Source organism: Moschus berezovskii, chromosome 10, assembly GCF_049115385.1.
Source record: "Moschus berezovskii isolate FMDL1 chromosome 10, NW_MosBer_1.0, whole genome shotgun sequence".
Classification (NCBI taxonomy): Eukaryota; Metazoa; Chordata; class Mammalia; order Artiodactyla; family Moschidae; genus Moschus; species Moschus berezovskii.
In genome coordinates this window covers 31,271,738-31,296,744 of record NC_142469.1, presented here as the reverse complement: position 1 = coordinate 31,296,744, position 25,007 = coordinate 31,271,738, and the positions used below count along the sequence as shown (strand labels likewise).

Sequence of the window (25,007 nt, the reverse complement as noted above, 5' to 3'; positions counted from 1 at the left end):
AGCTGAGCCACAAGGGAAGCCCAAAGGTACTGGAGTGGGTAGCCTATCCCTTCTCCAGAGGATCTTCCTGACCCAGGAATAGAACTGGGGTATCCTGCATTGTAGGCAGATTCTTTACCAACTGAGCTATCAGGGAAGCCCAGATGTGTACAAGCATTTATAAACAATTCTGAGGACTAGAAAATCATGATGAGTTGGAACTAGTGAAAGAGAACTGAAATAGTAATTAAATGAGTGGGAGGGACATTCCAGTTCTCCTATACACCCCAGGCTCCCCACCAGTGGCATTAACTCCTCTGTGGTTTGTCTGGTAGCTGAGCCAGTTTTTTTCTTGCTGATTTCCAACCTCCATTCGTCCAAAGCTCAATATTATCCTCTATGTTCAAATTTCCAACTTGGAAAAGTAGGTGAACTTAATTTTAGGATTTTTCTGAATATGAGTTCACTCAGAGTTTTAGAATCTTAAGTTCCCCTTGTGTGAGAGGAGTCAGTTTTGCCTATTGGGTAAATTAACAATACCGTGTAAGAGTGAAAACCATAGTATTTCAGGTCTACAGTCCTAGATTCAAGTCCTCTCCTTACTATCTCTTAATCTCAAAGCATCATTTCACTTCCCCCAGGCCTTGGCTTTCTCTTTGTAAAGTATGGGTAATGATGGAAAATCTCTCCTTGGTTCTGGAAAGAACAGGTAAGACAACAGCTGTAAAGATGTGAACATATGCCCAGAATATAGTGAACACTTCAACAATGCTGGCTATTGCTGTGAACAGCAGTCACTAGCCTTTTCTTTTCTATGAGGGGCTCATTAGATGACAGCTTGTTTGAAACTTAAACACTGAAAAATGAAAAAGTAAATCACACTAATACAGTTGCCATTTCTCCTAGTTTATATATTCCCAAGTGGTAACGATTGTATCACCATTAATTAATGAAACCCCTCTATCTGAAGGATTATCTTCAGTATCTTTCACCCTCATACTGGCTGCGTGTTCTGCAGAAAGAAGGTAATCTAGGATTTATGTTGAAGAAGGTAACTCAGATAGGAAGAGAGGAACAGTGAAGAACACCAATCATAGCCAAGTTCTGACTCTGAAGTTATTCAATCCAACTAGATTATCCTGCTAGCCAAGGAAGAGCTGACGGGTCTTTTAAATGACACTTTAATTCAGCTTTGTGCTTTTTAAAATTGCTTTGGGAAGAACTGGTCTTCAAATTTGTGTCTTCCACAATCCACATCTTATTCCCCTTGGGGGTTCTTTTTCTGTTACTACCTTCATTCCCATTCATCTTCCTCAGCCACACGTTACAGCAAGTACTCTGCTTCAAAAGCAAGCTTCATTGAATGCTACATAAAATACCTTTTCATAAAGCATAAAGCTTATTCCCACAGATGTCATGGTAAAGCGACTGATTGCGCTAAGCTTCCTATTTAACCATATTTTCAAAACCTTAAAAAATACATCTAAGTTTACTGTAACATTCTGAAGCAACTTCTCTCTAGCTGGTATGCCCTGTTTCCTTTTTATTTCATTTTTTTTTTCTTTTTTAGTACAATGAAAGCACTCTTCTTATTGACATTATTTTTATACAATGTTAATCACTCATTTTTTTTTATAATAGTGAGTTTGTCATTTAACACTTTTCCTGATACTCATCATCTTCCAAAAGAAGAAATGCTTCATGAAAAGTCAAAGTTGGACAACATTAATCCTTTCTCACCTCCCACCACGTAACCAGTCAGCCTGGGCTGAAATTCTGGGTTATGAGAGGACAGCGTGTGCCTCCAAGCCGTGGAGACATTCCAGCTGGCTCAACAGAGCCAGCAAGGAGTGAGAGGTCAAGCTTGTAGTGTTCCCAGTGAGATTTTTTTTTTTCTTTTGCCCAGTGAGATTTATGATGCTGCTGCTGCTGCTAAGTCACTTCAGTCATGTTCAACTCTGTGCGACCCCACAGACGGCAGCCCACCAGGCTCTGCCATCCCTGGGATTCTCCAGGCAAGAACACTGGAGTGGGTTGCCATTTCCTTCTCCAATGCATGAAAGTGAAAAGTGAAAGTGAAGTCGCTCAGTTGTGTCTGACTCTTTGGGACCCCATGGACTGCAGCCTACCAGGCTCCTCCATCCATGGGATTTTCCAGGCAAGAGTACTGGAATGGGTCGCCATTGCCTTCTCCATGAGATTTATGACTTCCAGCTATATTTCTTGACTCAGCTCCTGATTCTGTAAAGAAACAGTTAAATGGAAATCAACTTCTAGACTGGAAGATGATAACTGGTCAATTCCAGAAAGGTCTCTCATGAAGTCCAATCTCCTTAGTATTCTCAGATGAAATTGGAAGGAATGACTTCTGCCTAAGCAGAGGCCTTGTGCCAACACGTATGCAGGGATCTTGTTCTAAGGATCTTAGATTCTCCTAGAAAGGTGAACCAGACAGAATCTTAGAGACCGAAGATAATGTCTATTCACCACCCACCAAATATTAAATGGCCTACAGTATTTCATCACAGTTACTTTAACATGCAGAAATAGATTATTTACCAAACTAATGGGCAGAGGTACTCACTTTGCTCTTTGTTAAATGTTAATTATACAGAAATGTTATACTTACAGAAAACATATGAATGGGCCTACCATTTCCAAATTTTCTAAACAGTGATAATTTATTCACTAATTATTTTTAAAATCTCTGACAGGAAGTGATCACAGAGATCATGTGGTTTTCAGTGATGGCCCCAGAAAACAGTCCACCATCAAATTACATGGAAAATTCTCTGTCCTCCTCCTCCTCTTCACAATGTTTAGAGACCTTCCCATGGGCGGAGGAGCCTGGTGGGCTGCAGTCCATGGGGTCGCTAAGAGTCAGATACGCCTGAGCGACTTCACTTTCACTTTACTTTCTATGAGCCAGAAAGTTTACTCCTCATATCTCACTGCACTGTCTCGCTTCACAGTGTGGGTACACTTCTGTCGAGTGTCTCCCTTCAGTTGTACCAGCATCAAACACTGTCAGTATTCTCACTGATGAGACCAGAAGGAAGTAGGGCTATTCACCTCCTTTGTTTTACACAGGAGGTGTAAAACATACTTTGTTTGTAAAAATACTTTGTTTACACAGTATTTCCTTCATCAAGCCAAGGACCACACCACTAGTTTAGGAACACTGCGTGTAATTACAGAATCTGATCACTAGATCGTTGTTGTTCTTTCTCAAGAATTTGAAAATGACATACAGACCAAGACTTAAGGTGAGACGCCTGAAGCATGCTACTGAAACTGCCCTCCAACTCTAAACTGATCTCTCCATCACAGTTCTTCTCAGAGTCCGGGTCTTTAACCAGATACAGATCCGGGGTATCGTCTTCATGGACATCCTACACGTTTACATATATATATTCTCAAGATGTCATCTTATTCACGATTTCTTGAAATATCGTGGTGTGATGTGTGCTGAAGCCCCAAGTAGACTATATAGTCTACATTTCCCTTATCTTCTAACCTAGCACCTCTGAAAAAGACTGAAATGTTCTTATAGTTTGAGCACCTTTTTTAACAAACAGGTCATTTTTGCAACTACCATTTCAGTACAATTGTCCTAGTCTCTTCAGAAGACTCTGGCCTTGTACTCCCACTGTCATCTATGGAAAAGCACAGTTCCTTCAGTGAAACACACTGAACACCTTTATCCCTGTCTGCTAATGCTGACATAACCTAAGATGAGCCAATTTATTTTCACATATGTCTAACTTTTTGTACAATTAATTTTGCTTTCAGTTCCCCCTATTACCTCTGAGCAAAAAATGATGCTGTTTGTACCATTTGCTCACAAAAGCATTACGAGCTTCTTTTGTTCAAAGTTGCCACTGGACAGTATCGATTTTGTACATTTTATAGAACACTGTAACACTGCACTTTCTCAAATGTTTCACTGTCAATAAATCGGGGTCCCTATTACATGTGACATGTATACAATCTTAAACTTAGTTTTATTATCAAAATAGTAGAGGGTTATTGATAGATTACCTTTGCATTTTCCAATCATTTTTTTTTTTAAAAAACTGAAATACAATTGACACATAACATTGTATTAGCTTTAGGTGTATAATATAATGCCAGTTATTTTCAATGAACAGTTTTGTTTACAAACTCCTATTATGGGTCCTCTTTCAAAAACTAAAGGTATCTTGTGGCAGTTCTATTGCACTAGATCACCCATTTCTTTGGTCTCCTCCCAACCAGCAGATGGGCTTCCCTGTAGGCTCCACAGTAAAGAATTTGCCTCCAATGCAGAAGACGCAGCTTCAATCCCTGGGTTGGGAACATCCCCTGGAGAAGGGAATGGCAACCCACTCCAAGTATTCTTGCCTAGAGAGTTGCATGAACAGAGGAGCCTGACAGACTATAGTCCGTGGGATCACAAAGAGTTGGACACGACTAAGTGACTAACACACAACACACAGCTAGCAGATAAACAGAATGGATGAACTATTGCTCTCAATACAGTTTTTAAACTAATGTGCTACTTAAACTTTGAGATAGGTATTAGCCATGATGACATTTGAGTTTTACTAGTGGTCTTTTACCCTGCCTGAGCATCTCCTGCTCTTCCGACTTTACTAATATATTAGACTCATTTGAACTCGGGTAACCTTTTGGTAACATTGGCCTGAAGAAATCTACCAGTCTCCAGAGGCCAATTTAGAACAGGAGTTATTGGTTAAGCCAGCGTTGGCATTTGGTTCAGTCCATTTCCCAGCCTTAAGTAGATAATGCAAGTTTGCATGTATGTCTACTTTTATTTAATCTTTTAAAAAGTGTTTAATACAGTCATGCTTGGTGATGTGGCACAATACCTAAAGGCTGGTATTAAGATATGCTTCTGATCCTCTGGAAAGCTTTTCTGACTCAGTAGGCTGTGAACTTTCACAATAGCCCTAAAGGCAATCCTCTGTGAGTTACTGTAGGTTGGTAACTGCACCTGGATTATTTGTAGCAAAGAAAATTTGCAGTGTGCTGCTTAACAGCACAACCACTGGAATAGTTTAGAATAAGAATAATCTGGTGGACAGCTGAAATGTTACACCAGTCCACATAAAAAATATTTCACCTGAAAGACCTTCATCAATGACACTGGTATTAATCATATCATATTAGATTTTTTCATATCATATTTGCTAAAGTAATCTCAAAATACCTAAATGGAATAAGATACAAAGAAGCAATTAAAATGATTTGCATCTTAAAGGTATATTTCATGGGCTTATAACATCTGAGTTATAATTCAGAACAAAAATAGATGATTTAATTTAAATGAAACACAGAACTAGTCGAGAATGAGATAATTGCAAATACAAAAAAAAAGTGTTTGCTACCCCCACCTCCACTCCCAGTCTAAAAAACGAGTGTTGAATAATAATTCCATATTGTATCAGTATAAATAACTATTGTGAACTTCTATGTTGATCTAAGAGATCAGAATTAAAATGTGTCATTGTACTTAAGAAAACAAGTACATCCACCTTGTTAAATACATTTGTAAATTTAGAAATTATAATACAAAAGGTCTTTTAACATAAATACCAGTTACCTAGAATGTAGTATTTTTAAATTAATCTTTTTTGTGAAATAACTGTAGAAATGCATAGAAAACAGTGGTGAAATATTGTGAAATAATAGTGAAATACAGAATGCAATTCTTTGAAATAATAGAGAGATCTTATGTACCCTTTAGCCCAATAGTAACACTTGCAAAAACTAAAGTACAATAGTATGATTGGGATGCTGACATTGGTACAGTCAAGGATCTCTCCTGTTGCCTTTTTATGGTCACATCCACTTCCCTGTGACACGCCACCTTCCTTAGTCCTGGCAACCACTAATTTGTTTTCCATTTCTCTGATTTTGTCACGTCAAGAATGTTATTTATATGGAATCACACAGGATATAACTTTTGAAACTGGCTTTATCATTCAGCTTAATTCGATGAAAATTTATACAGGCCGATGCAGGTATCACTAGTCCCTGTCTTGTACTGCTGAGTTCAGTTCAGTTCAGTTCAGTTGCTCAGTCGTGTCCAACTCTCTGCGACCCCATGAATCACAGCACGCCAGGCCTCCCTGTCCATCACCAACTCCCGGAGTTCACTCAAATTCATGTCCACAGAGTCGGTGATGCCATCCAGCCATCTCATTCTCTGTCGTCCCCTTCTCCTCCCGCCCCCAACCTTTCCCAGCATCAGAGTCTTTTCCAGTGAATCAACTCATCGCATGAGGTGGCCAAAGTATTGCAGTTTCAGCCTTAGCATCAGTCCTTCCAATGAACACCCAGGACTGATCTCCTTTAGAATGGACTGGTTGGATCTCCTTGCAGTACAAGGGGCGGTATTCCATAATACAGATATGCCAATTCATTCTACAAAGAACATCGGGACTGCATCCAGGTTGGGACTATTATGGATAAAGCTAGTATACACTTTTGTGTACAGTTTATTGTGTGAACACATCTTCCTTTCTCTGGCATAAATGGCCAGGAGTATGTTGCTGGGTTATACTGCAGTTGCATTTTAGTTTTTTTAAGAAAACTTCAAACTGTTTTCCAAAGTAGCTATACATAAATATTTCCATTTTCCTTCTTCCAAGATTTCTATAGTTGGTTTTCTAAATTTTGACCATCGTGTATCTATCTTGGTATGAATTTCTGTGGGTTTTTCCTATTTGGGCTCCAATCAGCTTCTTGACTATGTAAGTCAAATTTGGGAAATTTGCAGTCACCATTTCTTCAAGCACTTTTTCAGTAGTGTTCTTTTTCTTTCTTTCCTTTCAGAACTCCAATGATACGAATGTTAGAATTTTTTTTTTCACGGTGTCATGGCTGTATGAGGCTGTGTCCATTTTTTCTTAGTCTACTTTTTTTCTCTCTTGTTTTTATATTGGGTAATTTCTATTGTTCTATCTTCTAGCTCACTTTTTTAGTTCTGTCTCCTCCATTCCGCAGCTGAGCCTAATTTTGGATATTTCTTTTTTTTCGGTTCTATATTTTCAATCTGGGTCTTCTTTACATCTTCTATTTCCTTGCTGACACTTTTTTTTTTCATTCAAGTGTGTTCATAATTTCTTGTTCAAGCATTTTCTTTTTTTGCTCTAAAATGTCTGCCAGATAAGTCTAACATTTCTGTCACACTATGTTAGCTTCCATTCGTCGCCTGTATTCATTCATGTTGAGAACATTATACTTATTGCTACAGTGAGGAATTTTGGATTGAAACATGGGCATTTGGGTATTAAATTATGAGACTGTATGTTTCTTTCTTAAGCCTTCTGATTAGCTGGTTTTCTCTGGTGCTACTCTGGCAGGGGAAGGAGAGATAGCAACCTACTCATTACTTCTGAGTAGGAGTGAGAAGTTCAGCTTCCCCACTCAAAATCAACTGAAACTCAAGAGAGGGAGGGCTTCTCATTAAGGCTTGGACACAGTGGAAGCTCCTTTCCACTCAGCCTTCACGGGTACCTCCATAGCTAGGAGGGGTAAGAGGGCCTTTTTACTGCTCCCAGTTGGCTTCATCTGACACCACGGGGCAGGCGTTGACCTCCCTGCTGCTGGGCATTGGCGACAGACCTGACTACCCAACTAAGCCACCTCTGACAAGGCACTGTTGGGAAGCGAGGGGTGCGCCTTACTTCAGAGAGAGGTGAGAAGTCCAGACTCCCTCTGTGATCTCTGCAGACACTACAGAGAGGGATTTCCTCCTTCCTGGAAGGAATGAAAGTCCAGGCTCCCTTTCTGACTTCTCAGACATCACAGCCTAGACAGAAGCGAGGACTTGGCTCCACACTCTTTGCTGCTGTGGTTGGGCAGTGGGGCTACAGTTTTTTCTGTGTTGTTAGTTAAAGAAGGGCTATTCAGTTCAGTTCAGTTCAGTTCAGTTCAGTCGCCCAGTCGTGTCCGACTCTTTGTGACCCCCAAAATTACTGTCTTTAATTTTTTTTTTGTCTTACTAGGATTTCCCTTCCCTGGTCCTTTGGTCAGACAGCAGGCTTCTGTTGGGGCTTTTTTACTACCCATGTCCATCGGCATTTCTGAGTTGTGGGCTTCTTCAGCTCCAAGCATGCTGTACATGAGACAAAAGAAAAGTAGGAAATTCACTCCCATGTCCTTCCTTGGGTCCCAAAATTCCTAGTCAGTCTACCTTCTTTCCACCTCTCAGAGCCTTCCTACATGTGTTTTATATATTTATTTATATATGGCTTCCCAGGTGGTTCAATGGAAAAGAATCTGCCTGCCAATGCAGGAGCCACAGGAGACATGGTTTCAATCCCTGGGTCAGAAAGATACCCTGGAGGAGGAAATGGCAACTCACTCCACTATTCCTGCCTGGGAAATTCCATGGACAGAGGAGCCTGGCAGACTACAGTCCATGGGGTCACAAAGAGTTGGCCATGACTGAGTGACTAAGCACACATATATATAATGTCCACGGTCTACTTACGGGGAGGGTTAGGAAAAAGTACATCTAGTACAACTTCCTGAAAAAAAAAAAAGTCCAAAAGATTGTATTTGAAACACTAAAGTTGTTACATTTTTAATTATTACAATTAAATCTTTTTAAATACTTACCAAAGATTTTAGTTTCTACTTACCTATTAGCTTCTAAGTGAATTTCTGGGACATAGAGTCATAATTTGGTTTGTCGACACAAAAAAGAACTTTAATCAGGTTTAGTTATAGAGAGAAAGTATCATTTCCTTTCAGCCAGTAATGATATCAAGATGATACATAATTCCCTATAAGGTGAATTAGAAGTGAACAAAGCATATTAGATGTGTCAAGGTGAAAAGATGAATAAAAATAAAAAGATTTAGGCTGAGCTCTGCTCTGAATGCCCAAGACTCAGACAACTGTAATATTTTGGTTTTCTACAAGAGGATAAGTATATGTTTGCCTAGTATTAATACAGTATGACCAGTATCTAGCCATTGTTATTCTAGCCATCTTTAAATAAGGAACAAAATAAAATAATTTTAATTCCAGTATTCAGACCTACTATGACAATGTCGGTCACTGTTTCTTGCTTTGGGCACCAATACTTCCCTTCACGTGACCCAAACTCCTCGGAATTGGGGCCATCCTGCTCCTCCTTGAATGAAATCCACATCTTCCCACAGGCTGTCTGAGTTCTGCTGGGAAGGTGCCCTCACCTTTCCTCTGGTTATTCCCTCTCAGATCCACCTCCCCCATTTCTCAAGGTCTATCTCCAAAAATGTCAGCCTGTCACTTACAATCTACCCAGGGGATGGATTCCCAGTTCTTTGGGGAGGCAACACTTCAGTTCGGTCTTAAAGGATGAATCAGAACTACTCAAAGGTGCAGGACTGCGCGAGGAAGAAAGGGAGCAGGTGTAGAGCAGCCGGGTACTTTGTAGGCAGAAGGGGTTAATGAGTTAGAGCAGAGGGCAACCATCTGACATATGTCAGCAAACTGCCAACAGCTTCATACTGGTGTCAGTTCTGAGACAAGGAGTGGTGAGAAGTGAGGCTATAAAGGGAGCAACATATCACATTAGGAAGGATTTGTATTTCACAAAAAATTTTATACATTTTCGGTTGAAGACAGGGCGCTCCTTAAGTGTATTGTGTAGAAAATGACACAGAATTGCAATCTGATTCATACTCAAAGCCTTCTGATTATAGCCCTAATCTGCCTTCACAGCTTTTATTTCCCTTGTTCTAACATGAGGTCCACACACACCCATCAGATGAAAGGACTGGCTCTTCCTTGAACACAGCTGTAAGTTCCCCGCTTGATGAACTCACTCAGGCAAAGCAAGGCCCGTTTCACCACTCCTCTGCAAAAATACGAATAATGCTCTTCCAAAGGCAGTTGTGAGGATTTAATGAGCTAACGCCCGAAAGCAGCCAGTTTACCGTTTGTCAGTTAGGAGACAATCAATTTTCTTCCTTCCTCCTGACACTTATCCTAATCTACTTTGAATTACAATTATATGTGTATCCCTGCCACAAGATTGCAAGATCCTTTAGACTGTGTCTACAGCAGGGGCTCTAACAAGGGGCAGTTTTGCCTTTGGAGGATGTATGGTAAGGTCTGGAGACATTCTGTGCTTAGTCGCTCAGTCGTATCCGACTCTTTGCGACCCCATGATCTACAGCCCTCCAGGCTCCTCTATCCATAGGATTTTCCAGGCAAGAATACTGGATCGGGTTGCCAGCTCCTTCTCCAAGATATTCTGGATTATCTCAATTGTCAAACTGTCTTGATCATAGCGTGTTAGTAGTTATACATCCTATAAGGTACAACGGAGCCCACAGAAAAAGAATTACTCAACCCAAAACGTCAGTGATGCGAAGGTTGGGAAACCCAGCCTGGTTCATCTTTGTGGCCTGAGCACAGTTAACAGAGTTGCACGTTATAGGAAGTATTCAGAACTGTAAGAAATCCTTTGAAACTGCTCTTCAGAAGGTAAATTTATAAACTGCTGTGAGGGAGTAAAAATTAAATTAGAAATTTATTCAGTGTAGTAAAATTGAAAGGTAACAGAGGTTTATGAATCCTGACTAATTTGGGGGAAACTCATTTCCATTTGTATTTAGAGGTGACCAATTTAAAAGCTGAAGTTCTCTTAATCAGCAAGCTTTTGTAATGAAATGCAGCAGGATTTACTTTTATATCAAAGTCGCTCCCCTGATAGTAAAGAATGCAACTGAATACAATTAAAAGCTCACTGGTAAGCACAATACAGTGCCATGACTGCATCCTGGGAGAGAAATACACTTAATAATCTAGATTCTAGTGACACTTTAATGAGAAGTTTAAACTCACTGGTCCTACATCTCAGAATTTATCTGTGCTCTTTACCTAGATTTTCATTTCAAAGTAATTAAGTGATGAGTGAAAATCAAGAGAAAAGCTTGTGATTGGAAAAAAAATGCTGCCTGTAGTATTCTAAACTGAAGAGATGAACTATGGATAAATCTATGGCATTAGCCACAAAGGTAACACCTTCCTGCAGAGGAAGAAGAGGAGATACAAGCAGTACCCAGGGGATCTAACCAAACCCATAGTTTCTTTGCCTAGCAAGTGTCAGATCCAGCACCCATGACAAAATACCAATGGGACTAGGTCACTCAGTTGATGAGGGCATTTTCATGGGTCCTGGTGGATAAAAGATTAAAAACTGTTAGCATAATCTGTTTTTCCCACTATCCGTAAAAATGCTCAGATCACTGTGTGATTTTGCTTAGTCATATCAAAATCTCTGCTAAAGCCAAACAGGACACACTGGTTTTTAACAGTACCCAGTACTTGAAAAATAAATCTCATAAAAACAGTAACTCTGATGATTCCATTATATAAGGAAATACTTCTTACTATCACAATTTTATTGCCGATAACCACAAAGAGAAAAATAGTTGTTTGGTAACTTTTCTAATACATTTTTTTAAAAAACCTAAGGGCTAATGTGCTAAGTCGCTTTAGTCGTGTCCAACTCTTTGCAACCCTATGGACTGTAGCCCACCGCTTTCCTCTGTCCATGGGATTCCAGGCACAAATACTAGAGTGGGTTGCCATGCCCTCATTCAGGGGATCTTTCCAACCCAGAGATCAAACCTGTGTCTCTTATGTCTCCTGCACTGTGAGGCAGGTTCTTTACCACTAGCACCATCAGGGAAGCCCCAGCATGCTTTCTGTCTCTTTATTATTATGTGTCACAGTTTAGATAACCCGCTTGGCGTGGCAAGGCAGGGGGCTCCACTGTTCCTCTCATTCAGGATCTGAAAAGAGAAGCTGGTGAAGAATATTCTGCACAAGTCTTCTTCCTCATCTGCTTCTCTCTCTTAAGCAGGGTCGCTGCTTCTGTGCTGGGAAAACAACTGCTTTATCTCATGCCAGATCTCTCTGAAAAAGAACTAGAATCTGCCAGAACATGCTTTCCTTCTCAAATTCAAATCAGAGATTTTCTAAAGTTCCTTTGAACTGGACCTCTCTCTATCTCCAAATAGTTCTCATTAAATCTCTCAGTGTACCCTCTGACTTAAAATGTTTCATTCATGTCTTCCAGAAACATTGCAATCTGTCAGATAATGGAAAAACAAGTTCATTAGACTTCTCACAGAAGCAACTCTCTGCTCTGTACCTTAGTTTCCTAATTGAAGATGGTAGCCTTTTTTCCAAGGTTCCCTTCCCCGATGACAAGTTCTCAGCAGATCAATGCCTGTCTGAAATGTCATTGTGAATAATGTTCGTCACTATCCTGAGCATATGCTTTTTAAGATTCCGCCAGACTGGATTATTTGGAAGGAAAAATTTTTCCACATATCAGGAAATTAGTTTTCTTCCTTCTACCAGTGCTCATTATTTGACTCAATAATTATATGAAGGAATACAAAACTATGACATCTGAGGAGGTATACATCAAGAGCTTTGCTGTGCTCCTTCACAGACACTTGTTTCAGGGAGCAAAGGCTTCCCTGACTACAGGGACCTCTCTAACGTGTTTCCGTAAGGATGCTCTGATGTGTGTGATCCCAATTCAGTGCATACAGGTTGTCTACCCTGTTGCTCTTCTGTAGCACGCCATCTTAATTATACCTGGGATGTTGTGTTCCTGGTCTTGATTCCTAAAACTGGTCTACACAAGTTTTACTTACAGAGTGTTCATGCAACTTTCCATGGAATCTCCTCAATATTTTTCCCTCGAAAAATTTTTCTGTTAGTCAGCAGGAATCCAATTTTAGAATCTTAGGCTCTGGGCGAATGAAAAGTGAATTAGAAGTTGACTGGCACAGATGCAAATGTTAATCCATTAATGAATGACCATAGTTCTTTTTCAAGACCTAAAATAAGTTGTTGTAGATTGCCTGGCAATTAACAAATCCCATACGTAAACGCAGAACAAAGGAAAACAGAGTAATGTAATCATTTGTAAGGCACATTATATGAATCAAGAATCCACACTGGCATCTGGAACCAGTCTGATGAACCACTTTGGAACACCAGATCTAGTCAAAACTTCCTGCCTTTGAAAAGTCACTCCCCCAGTGAGGTCCAGGACTGTTGCCTTTGCCGCGTGTCTAAAGCATCTTTATTTCGTTTCAGCTGGCAGGGTTCATCTACGCCTGTTATGTTGTGAAATGTATAACTGAAGAAGAGGACAGCTGTAAGTACAAAAGCTCTATCCTGTTTCTTTCAAGTCCAGAGCATCTTCTGTACTGCCTCTTACCTAGACTAGCTACTTCTCAGATGATATCCCTTAACACATCGTTAGAACCAGGGACTAAGCCCTTTGTACACATCAGGCTAAAGTGTTTTTCATAAAAGTATCCAGCATACAGATAACTAATGGGTGTCACCCAGGACTACAAATCACAACAATCAACAATTTGCAGTAGTTTCAAAAATTCTCACAAGAACCAACTTCAGATTAATTCGAGAAACAATGAAACCAAATGTTGATAGCTCCTTTTTGTTCCTGTGTGCGTGCTAAGTCGCTTCAGTCGTGTCCAACTCTTTGTGACCCTATGAATTTAGCCCACCAGCCTCCTCTGTCCATGGGGATTCTCCAGGCAAGAATACTGGAGTGGGTCCAGGGATCGAAGCCACATCTCTTCTGTCTCATGCATGTGCAGGCAAGTTCTTTACCACTAGGGCCACCTGGGAAGCCCAGTTTTGTTGCTATAATTTGATACAAATGCAAGAATGTTACCTCAGAGTCTCAGCATTTAGCACTACTGCTTAATCCAAAGTATAGATGGCAGGGCCCTCTCACAAGCCTTGAAGTGGCTCCACTGTCCTCTACTCTTCTGAAAATTGGCAGATAGAAGATTTCACTCTTCCTTGCCCCCACTAAGGATCTGAAAGAGAAGGACTGGAAAAAGTACTTCAGGGATCTCTGGGTACTTGCCCATACAGCTACATTTACTCTGAGGAAAAATCAGAGTTGGGGATCATTTTTCTTGGTTTTCAAAAATGTTCATAATGACTGAGGTATTGAGACAGTGGGGGGAAAGATGATAACCCACTGCTCTGCTATAGGATGATCCAAGGAAAATGCTCAGAGAAACATGTGTTTCTTCTTCACTTTCCAATAATACTAGAAAGAAGGAGGCTGTATCAGATGTTTCATTTAGAGAACACACATTCTCAATCATACTTGCATGTGATTTAAAATCAGGACTATACAGTGCATAGTTTATATTATGCTGTGTGAAAAAGGAAATGATAGTCATTTACAAATAAGCATTTATAAAATACTCCTCAATGTGTGAAGCGCTATGTCAGTCTTTGGATGTTTTTAGATGAATGATATGCAGTCTTTTACCTCTAGGAATTAAGGATTTTGTAGGGGGAAAAAACATGTGAACAAATAAGTGTAATAGAACTCTGTACAGTGTATCGTGTGGGGAGATAGAATAGGAATCAGGAATGATTTCATAGAGAAGAATTCTCTTGTGTTTTGTCTTGGAAAATAAATAAGTATTTGTTGGGTAGCTGATGTGGGAGTAAGGTGATCCCAGGCAAAAGGTGAAAAAGCATCTAGACATATCATAACCTGCCACGCTGGGGGCAGAGGAGCCAGGATCTTATGACTGAATTACACCTTGTGCTAGAAGTGGGCACCCAAAGATGACTGGAACATCAAGCAGATGAGACAGCAGAAAAATGGTTATGAAAAGTAAGGAGTCTGGCAAATCAATTGGCAGTTAATAGAAACAGAATAGCATAATCAGAAATGCAAACATATGCAAACAAAACATATGAAGGAAAGACTTGGATGGGTGGAGCAAGATTAAGGAAAGGGAGACAAATTAGGACACCAAGACAAGGGCTGAGATGAGATGAGGGTCCGGCCTAAGACGAGCAGTGGAGAGAGAAAGGATATGTACGTTATTAAGCACAGAAACTATACTCAATGATGGGTTAAAAAGGACTGATGGGTTTCTGGGTTTCTGACATGAATGAACAGGTAGATGGAAATTTCAGTTTAGGAAACTAGAACAGGAATCCCAGGGAACTCTTTTAGGGAATCCGTCCCTAAGTCAAGTTTTAGTCAAAGCCATATAAGTGAAAGGGGGTGTGAAGTTACAAGTATCTTTTGGAAGACAAGGCGTATCTTTAAAGCATCTGAAAAACTTTTCCATAATGCTTATTCTTTACATGTCTTTTGACCACAGCTCCTTATTTTAACCACAACTCACAACTTCTTTTTTTTATTGGAATATAATTGTTTTATAATGTTGTATTAGTTTCTGCTGTACAATGAAATGAATCAGCTGTGTGTGTGTGCGTGTGTGTGTGTGTGACTGACTCCCCACTACTCTCACCCATATGGGTTACCACACAGCATCAAGCTGAGCTGTCTGCACTATACAATAGTTCCCACTAGATATCTTTTTCACACATGGCAGCATACATGCATAAATCCAATCTCCCAATTCATACCCCGACCACGTCCACCCATTCATTCTGTCTGTGTCTCTATTCCCCCCATGCAAATAGGATCATCAGAACCATTTTCTAGATTCCAAATATAGCGATTAGTACACAATATTTGTTTTTCTTTCTGACTTACTTCACTCAACTTAAGTGCCTATATTAATCCAAAATGCAAGCAGCCTTATCGTAGATAATTGTTGTACTTGTGGTCTTTTTTGCTAAGTGAGATATAAACTACTTTGTTTTATATTCAAGTTTGACTGTGTGGATCACAATAAACTGTGGAAAATTCTGAAAGAGATGGGAATACCAGACCACCTGACCTGCCTCTTCAGAAACCTATATGCAGGTCAGGAAGCAACAGTTAGAACTGGACATGGAACAACAGACTGGTTCCAAATAGAAAAAGGAGTGTGTCAAGGTTGTATATTGTCACCCTGCTTATTTAACTTCTATGCAGAGTACATCATGAGGAACGCTGGGCTGGAAGAAGCACAAGCTGGAATCAAGATTGCTGGGAGAAATATCAATAACTTCAGATATGCAGATGACACCACCCTTATGGCAGAAAGTGAAGAGGAACTCAAAAGCCTCTTGATGAAAGTAAAAGAGGAGAGTGAAAAGGTTGGGTTGAAGCTCAACATTCAGAAAACAAAGATCATGGCATCTGATCCCATCACTTCATGGGAAATAGATGGGGAAACAGTGGAAACAGTGTCAGACTTTATTTTTGGGGGCTCCAAAATCACTGCGGATGCTGATTGTGAAAAGACGCTTACTCCTTGGAAGGAAAGTTATGACCAACCTAGATAGCATATTAAAAAGCAGAGACATTACTTGGCCAAAAAAGGTCCGTCTAGTCAAGGCTATGGTTTTTCCCGTGGTCATGTATGGATGTGACAGTTGGACTGTGAAGAAGGCTGATCACCGAAGAATTGATGCTTTTGAACTGTGGTGCTGGAGAAGACTCTTGAGAGTCCCTTGGACTGCAAGGAGATCCAACCAGTCCATTCTAGAGGAGATCAATCCTGGGTGTTCATTGGCAGAACTGATGCTAAAACTGAAACTCCAGTACTTTGGCCACCTTATGTGATGAGTTGACTCACTGGAAAAGACTCTGATGCTGGGAGGGATTGGGGGCGGGAGGAGATGGGGACGACAGAGAATGAGATGGATGGATGGCATCACCAACTCGATGGACATGAGTTTGAGTAAACTCCGGGAGCTGGTGATGGACAGGGAGGCCTGGCGTGCTGTGATTCATGGGGTCTCAAAGAGTCGGACACGACTGAGTGACTGAACTGAACTGAGTCTCATGTTTATCTTGGACATTCATGGGACCACTGAACACCCTGGAAGGGGATGCTGATTTGGGCCAGTTCTCTGTCCAGTTAGGCTTGTTTACTTGTGGTCACTCACACACAATTATGAGTATCTATTGAGTAAAATGCTTTAGATTGATATTTCCCAGGTATTATCATTATCTTGATCTCATGACTTCCAATGCTCAAGTGCAAAAGAGGTTATAATTTCTATCTCATTTTTGGTATTTATAAAAACAATTACTTGGAGCCTTTAAAAATATTCTGGCTTGATGAAGGCAAAACACACACATATACATACACACACAAACACTAGAAGTAAGTCCAGAGATATGAGGCAACTTTAACACATATATAAACAGAGAAGGGATCTGTGTGTGACTGTCCTTACCTGCTATGGATTTGTGATGAAGTGAGCAACTTCACTGTCACTTTTCACTTTCACACATTGGAGAAGGAAATGACAACCCACTCCGGTACTCTTGCCTGGAGAATCCCAGGGACGGGGGAGCCTGGTGGGCTGCCGTCTATGGGGTCACACAGAGTTGGACACGATTGAAGTGACTTAGCAGCAGCATCCTGATGGGAGTGTAGGGCAGGAGGAGGTGCCAGCTCCCTAACTGCCAAATTAGTTAAGTTTCCATTCCTAAGGGTCTCACAAGGAACAGAGGACAGTTTGGGTTCTGCAGCTGTGCTGGGACTGGACTGTGCAGATAAGAGCCTAATCATGCACCTGGGAGACTGAAGTATCCGTGATGTCAGGCGGATACTGACCAGTCTGTCCTCAGTTTTAATATCTGAGGCTCAGCAGCAATTGCAGCCAGAGAGCCTCAGAAGCACCAACCTCGAGGGAGCTATGGTGAGGGTTCAGGCTCCACAACCAAAGACTCAAGACTCCACGAAATAGAAAATAAACCATTGCTGAACTAAAGGAAGTCACTGCAGGCACATCAAACGCCGAAGATTTTCTTCCGTATTTCTCCTTTTAAACGGTATCTCATGTACTTCTCTAGATGCCAGTTTGATAAATATTTATCTAGATACTTTAATGCAAAGCTGTTGTTATTTCCCCAATGAGAACCCGGGGCCTTGAAGCTGACATCTCTGACCCTTTGGCAATCTAAGCCGGAGCCCCAGTCTGGCAGGCCGGCTGGCAGTGCAAACTCACAGGACACCACTGCCATCTGCTGAGCCTGCCGGGGGATGACGACCGCCCTTGGAGCAAAGATTTCCAATAGGAAGATGTGGCACTTCCGCCCCCATGGACCAGCCCCCTAGGGCTGCAGTGACAAAAACGTAACAGACAGGGCGGCTTAACCAATAGATACCCATGTTCTCACAGCTCTGGAGGCTAGAAGCCCAAGATCAAGGTGTTGGCAGGGTTGGTTTCCCCTGAAGGCTCTCTCCTTGGCTTACAGAAGGCTGAATTCGCTCTCTCCTTGGCTGGCAGAAGGCTGAATTCTCGCATCGTTCTCATATGCCCCCTTTCCTCTGTCTGTGCATATGCCCATGTCTCTTTCCTATCCTTTAAGGGCACCAGTTTTATCGAATGAGGGCCACACATCCTTACGGCCTCTTTAACCTTGTGATGTGATAGTCGCTCTGTCATGTCCGACTTTTTGTGACCGGTGGACAGTAGCCCACCAGGCACCTCTTTAACCTTAATTACCTCTTTGAAGGCCCCTCTCCAAATACAATCACCTAGGGGGTTTAGGCCTTTAAAAGATAAATCTGGAAGGGGACACCTTTCAGTCCCGAACATCCCATATCTAAAGATTAAACACATACACACAGAGGCACACAGCATGAGGCTATCGGCTATTTGAAAACACCTACTGGGAAGAGATCACTGACCTAGAGCCAGACATCTTGGAATGTGAAGTCAAGTGGGCCTTAGAAAGCATCACTACGAACAAAGCTAGTGGAGGTGATGGAATTCCAGTTGAGCTATTTCAAGTCTTGAAAGATGATGCTGTGAAAGTGCTGCACTCAATATGCCAGCAGATTTGGAAAACTCAGCAGTGGCCACAGGACTGGAAGCGGTCAGTCTTCATTCCAATCCCAAAGAAAGGCAATGCCAAAGAATGCTCAAACTACCGCACAATTGCACTCATCTCACACGCTAGTAAAGTCATGCTCAAAATTCTCCAAGCCAGGCTTCAGCAGTATATAAACCGTGAACTCCCAGATGTTCAAGCAGGTTTTAGAAAAGGCAGAGGCACCAGAGATCAAATTGCCAACATCCGCTGGATCATGGAGAAAGCAAGAGAGTTTCAGAAAAACATCTATTTCTGCTTCATTGACTATGCCAAAGCCTTTGACTGTGTCGATCACAATAAACTGTGGAACATTCTGAAAGAGATGGGAATCCCAGACCACCTGACCTGCCTCTTGAGAAACCTGTATGCAGGTCAGGAAGCAACTGTTAGAACTGGACATGGAACAACAGACTGGTTCCAAATAGGAAAAGGTGTACGTCAAGGTTGTATATTGTCACCTTGCTTATTTAACTTATATGCAGAGTACATCATGAGGAACGCTGGGCTGGAAGAAGCACAAGCTGGAATCAAGATTGCCGGGAGAAATATCAATAACCTCAGATATGCAGATGACACTACCCTTATGGCAGAAAGTGAAGAGGAACTCAAAAGCCTCTTGATGAAAGTGAAAGAGGAGAGTGAAAATGTTGGCTTGAAGCTCAACATTCAGAAAACAAAGATCATGGCATCTGGTCCCGTCACTTCATGGGAAATAGATGGAAAAACAGTGGAAACAGTGTCAGACTTCGTTTTTTTGGGCTCCAAAATCACTGCAGATGCTGATTGCAGCCATGAAATTAAAAGACGCTTGCTCCTTGGAAGGAAAGTTATGACCAACCTTGATAGTATATTAAAAAGCAGAGACATTACTTTGCCAACCAAGGTCCGTCTAGTCAAGGCAATGGTTTTTCCCGTGGTCATGTATGGATGTGAGAGTTGGACTGTGAAGAAGGCTGATCGCCGAAGAATCGATGCTTTTGAACTGTGGTGTTGGAGAAGACTCTTGAGAGTCCCTTATACTGCAAGGAGATCCAACCAGTCCATTCTAGAGGAGATCAATCCTGGATGTTCATTGGAGGGACTGATGCTAAAGCTGAAACTGCAATACTTTGGCCACCTCATGCGACGAGTTGACTCACTGGAAAAGACTCTGATGCTGGGAAAGGTTGGGGGCGGGAGGAGAAGGGGACGACGGAGAATGAGATGGCTGGATGGCATCACCGACTCGATGGACATGAGTTTGAGTGAACTCCGGGAGTTGGTGATGGACAGGGAGGCCTGGCGTGCTGTGATTCATGGGGTCGCGGAGGGTCGGACACGACTGAGCGACTGAACTGAACTGAACTGAACTGGGAAGAGAATGGGGCTAGCTTCCGCTCACTGGAGCCTCAAAGGCCTGTGGGTAAGAGGCTCTAGGCGGTAACAGCGGCCTCCCCACCCTGGCTCACCGCCAGCAGGCAGGGGTTCTGGTTAGCATCTTCTGCTGGGGGGTAGGGGCGATCTGCCTACAGATGAGAAGCTCCTGGCCAGAAAAGCTGGGACCTGCTCTAGAGGGTATGCCCTGATGCTTGAACCTTATCTGACTGGGGCAACCATCACAACATACTTTCCTACATTTGTTCCTGAAAAGGCAGTGGTATATCTTAGGAGAAAATTCTTTCTCCAGGGGAGTGGTCGTCCCTCACTGAGCTGTCTTTGTGGTTGGGCTCTTCACTTTATCATGCGCTGCCAACCATGCTGCTTTTCCTTAGAACCTCCAGTGTTTTCCATGCCTTTTGCTTGTTCTCTTTGACAATATTCTGTGAAAGAAATAAATGGTTCCGAGACTTCTGGCCTGGTGCCTTTTACTATACTTGTAACTCTTCTCTCCCTTAATCTTCAGCTTCTCTGCACCGGAGTCCGATGTCCACTTACAGTGATAGAACTAGGAACTTATCTGCTATGTAAGCGCTGTTAAATGTGACAATTAAAAGGAAAACATGCAGCTGTGGAAAATATCACTGATCCATAATACGGGGGAAAAAAAGCCAACATGATTTCTAAATTTTTATTATGTGTTCTTATAAACCTTTGCCTTAATAGTTAAACTAGAACTAAAAATACACATCAGTCCTCTGGAAAGTGGATCCATTTTTCTAAGTGCGTGCTAAGTCGCTTCAGTCGTGTATGACTCTTTGTGACCTCATGGACTGCAGCCCACCAGAATCCTCTGTCCATGGGATTCTCCGGGCAAGAATACTGGAGTGGGTTGCCATTTCCTCCTCCAGGGGATCTTCCTGACCCAGGGATCAAACCTGTATCTCTTCTGTCTCTTGCTTTGACAGGCAGGTTCTTTACCACTAGCACCACCCGGGAAGGCAACATTTTTCTAAGTACTCACTATCTTTTCTAAAAGAGATTCGGTGTGTTTGCAAATGTTATTAAATATTCAAATCATCCGGGAAAATATGCAGAATGACATTTTAAAATATCCTAAGGGGGCTTATTTTGAAAAAATATTAAAAAATTAATTCTAGATATTTAAACTTGTAGATACACATGTGCATGAACCTACAAACGAAGCACAGATGCATAAAATCCTGTCCTGAATTCTCCAAAACAAACTGGCCTTGGGATAAAAGTCATAATCAATTTATGGAACCTTTCATTTGAAAAGCAAACCACAGGAAATTATTCACTTCTCTGAGGCTAATAATTTTCTGTTATTTTTGTTTGATTTTTCTTCTAAAGCCTGCTGGCCTACACTTCTGTGTATTGAACTCTGTTCTGCACGCTTTGATCGTTTTTCTAGTTTGACAGGATCACTGAGTTTGGATACTATTCTTTGAGTACAAGGACATGCTCTCGCACCTCTGAGGGTGGGTGGAGGTGGCAAGGGAGGAGTACTCATCCATTAAAAAATAAATTGGTTCTTTCTGTTTATAAAGGGACGTAAGTTACTGCAGAATGCAAAGAAGCTACAGATGAAAGAAAAAGAAAGAATGATTTCACAATTTCAAATTCTGGTTCTCGGTTAACATTTGGGCATATGTCTCCCTTCTTCCTATCTTTTTCTATCTGGATGTCAGGGCCATTTTATACATTCTGCTTGGTAACCTCAGCTTTCTTTCCTATTATTTATAAATCACTCACCAAACATAACCCAAGGGGTAGGCAATTAGCAGTTCAAAAAAGGTGAGAAGTTCCTGAGTGCCAGGTTGACAGATAGAGTTATGAGAATGATTTGCCTATTTTACTTCACAAATATCATACTCAAACAGTCAAATGAAAGTATAGCATATTATTGTTTTCTTTACATTTGTTTTGTAATTCTGAAGGTGACTGACTGAAGTAATCTTGTTTATATCTGCCAGCCAACCACAAAACCAAAATTTGTCGCTTCTTTCTCCATCTCTGAACAGAATCACTCATTATTAGGGTCTGGAGCCCCAGACTTCAGATGCTACTAATCGCTAGCTAGTGCTCTGCAGAGCCACAGAGGGGCCGGAGCAGAAGGAGTTACTTTGCTCCTTTCCCAACCTTCTAGAGCAGGAGCTCTGCATTTGTTAAATTTTACAGCTCCTGATTCGGCTTCAGACTTCTTATGAACTAAGAACACTGCGGAGTTTGAAATGATGGAAAACTACTGTCTACTGCTCTATTTCAACACTATAATTTTATAGACCCATAAAGATTAAACAACTTGCCCAAGGTCACTGAGCGTTATCGGTGAACTTCTGACATCACACGGGACATACTGACTCCCTCGGGGGAAGACAGTGTTAGGGGATGTCACTGGGGACCACACCTATCTTGACCACTGCTATAGCCTCCGCATCTAACCTATCCCTCAATAGGTATATGGGAAATAAATGAATCAACCAATTAGCACTCCACTAACATCTCCTGGACTATTTGGAAACGCCAAAGGAATGTGACACTTTGGTAGACCCCAGTTTATTCTAAGCAAAAGAATAATGAATAAATAGACAATGAATTTATAATAAATAAAGCAGCTTTCCTCATTTTCTACAAATGGAAGAAGGCTGGGGGGAGAAAGATATGCTGCCACAAGTAAAAACAAAAGGCAGACTGGATGATCAACACCTGAAACAAATACATACATGTGTGCCTCCTGTCAGTAACAAGGGATCTCCTATTGGTGACAACAGCCTTCCCTAATAGTGAGACAATTTTGACAGTACGTCTCCCGAAATTAGTACTGGTCTTTTCAGCCAGCTGTTAAATTGCTCCCTCTTGTGGTCACAAAAGAGAAAACATAAGCGCTTTATTTTTAAATTTGGATATTCAGGTCCAATACCCAAGAAGAGCAGAACTAAAGAATGTGCTAACCATCAGACAATTGCACTCGTCCTCCAAGCTAGTAAGGTCATGCTTAAAATCTTGCATGCTAGGCTTCAGCGTTTCACAAACCAAGAACTTCCAGACTAGGTTTGGAAGCCCAAACCTGGTTTTAAGCTGGGTTTAAAAAAGGCAGAGGAACCAGAGATCAAATTGCCAACATTCGCTGTATCACAGAGAAAGCAAGGGAATTCCAGATAAATATCTACCTCTGTTTCAGCAACTATGCTAGAGCCTTTGACTTTGTGGATCATGACAAACTGTGGAAAGCTCTTAAAGAGATGAGAATACCAGACCACCTTAGCTATCTCCTGAGAAACCTGTATGTGGGTCAAGAAGAAACAATTAGAACCTCGTATGGAACAACTGATTGTTCAGGATTGAGAAAGAGGACAACAGGATTGTCTGCTGTCACCAGGTTTATTTAACCTGCACACAGCCGATACACCTATCACCGGAAATGACGGGCTAGATGAGCTACAAGCTGGAGTCAAAAGACAGGTGGGAGAAACATCCTCAACCTCAGATATGCAGGCAATACCGCTCTAATGGCAGAAAGCGAAAAGGAACTAAAGGTCTCTTGATGAGGGTGAAGGAGGAGAGTTCATGAGGCAGCTGAAAACTAATATTAAAAAAAGTAAGATCATGGCATCTAGACCCATTACTTCATGACAAATAGGGGGAAAGGTGGAAGGAGAGACAGGTTTCCTCTTCTTTGTCTCTAAAATCACTGCAGATGGTAACTGCACAATGAAATCAGAAGACCATTGCTTCTCAGCAGGAAAGCTAGGACAAACCTAGACGCTGGGTTGAAAAGTAGAGACATTACTCTGCCGACAAAGGTCCACATAGTTGAGACTATATAGTCTTCCCAGTGGTCATGTATGGTTGTGAGAGCTGGACTGTGAACAGAACGTCAAAGAGCGCCAAAAAATTGATGCCTTCAAACTGGAGGTTTGGTGCTGGAGAAAAGTCCTGAGAGTCCCTTGGGCAGCAAGGAGATTAAACCAGTCAATCTTGAGCAAAATCAACCCCGAATACTCACTGGAAGGACTAAAGCAGAAGGTGAAGCTGCAGTATTTTGGTCACCTGATGCTAAGAGCTAACTCACTGGAATAGCCCCTGATGCTGGGAAAGATTGAGTGCAGAAGGAAAAGAGGGCTTCAGAGAATGAGATGGCTGGATGGCGTCACCGATGCAATGAACATGAACTTGGGCAAACTCTGGGAGATGGTGAGGGACGGCAAGGCCTGGTATGCTTTAGTCCGTGAGGCCACAAAGAGTCAGACATGACCGGACGACTGAACAATTAAATTCAGGTCCAAGTTGAGTCTTCTTTAACAATTACTTCTCATTTTCTCCCTCTTCTCTTAGCAGCTACTCCGTTATAATTCATAGCTTTTTATACACAAACATACACACACATACATGCATACTAGGATCATCCTTACATAAATCTAATGTTCCCAAGGGAATCCCAGGTGGCTCAGTGGTAAAGAATCTGCCTGCCAATGCAGGAAACACCAGTTGGATCCCTGGGTCAGGAAGATCCCCTGGAGAAGGAAATGGCAAACCACTCCAGTATCCAATATTCTTGCCTGGAGAATCCCATGGACAGAGGAGCCTGGCAGGCTACGTTCCATAGGGTTGCAGGGAGTCAGACATGGACACAACCAAGTGACTGAGCACGCACACCGTGTTCCCAAATCAAAAATATGGGGGAAGACACTGGTTCATTCTCTACCCTTTGTTGATTCGAAGCAAGCAGGCCCATGTTTCTAGATAGTCAATGCTGAGGTAACAATATTCAGACTAGCAAAGGAGGCCCTTTAACTGGGGTGTAATAAAGGAGGTATGCAAT

At 41.6% G+C, this 25,007-nt stretch overlaps 1 protein-coding gene across 1 annotated transcript in view; it reads left to right on the top strand.

Moving 5' to 3' along the window:
- NKAIN2 (sodium/potassium transporting ATPase interacting 2) overlaps positions 1-25,007 on the top strand; it is a 568,299-nt gene that overhangs the window by 531,417 nt on the left and 11,875 nt on the right. Inside the window, exon 3 of the mRNA XM_055432988.2 lies at positions 13,108-13,168. Within this exon, the coding sequence (XP_055288963.2) occupies positions 13,108-13,168 (61 nt within the window). The remainder of the gene's footprint in view (positions 1-13,107; positions 13,169-25,007) is intronic.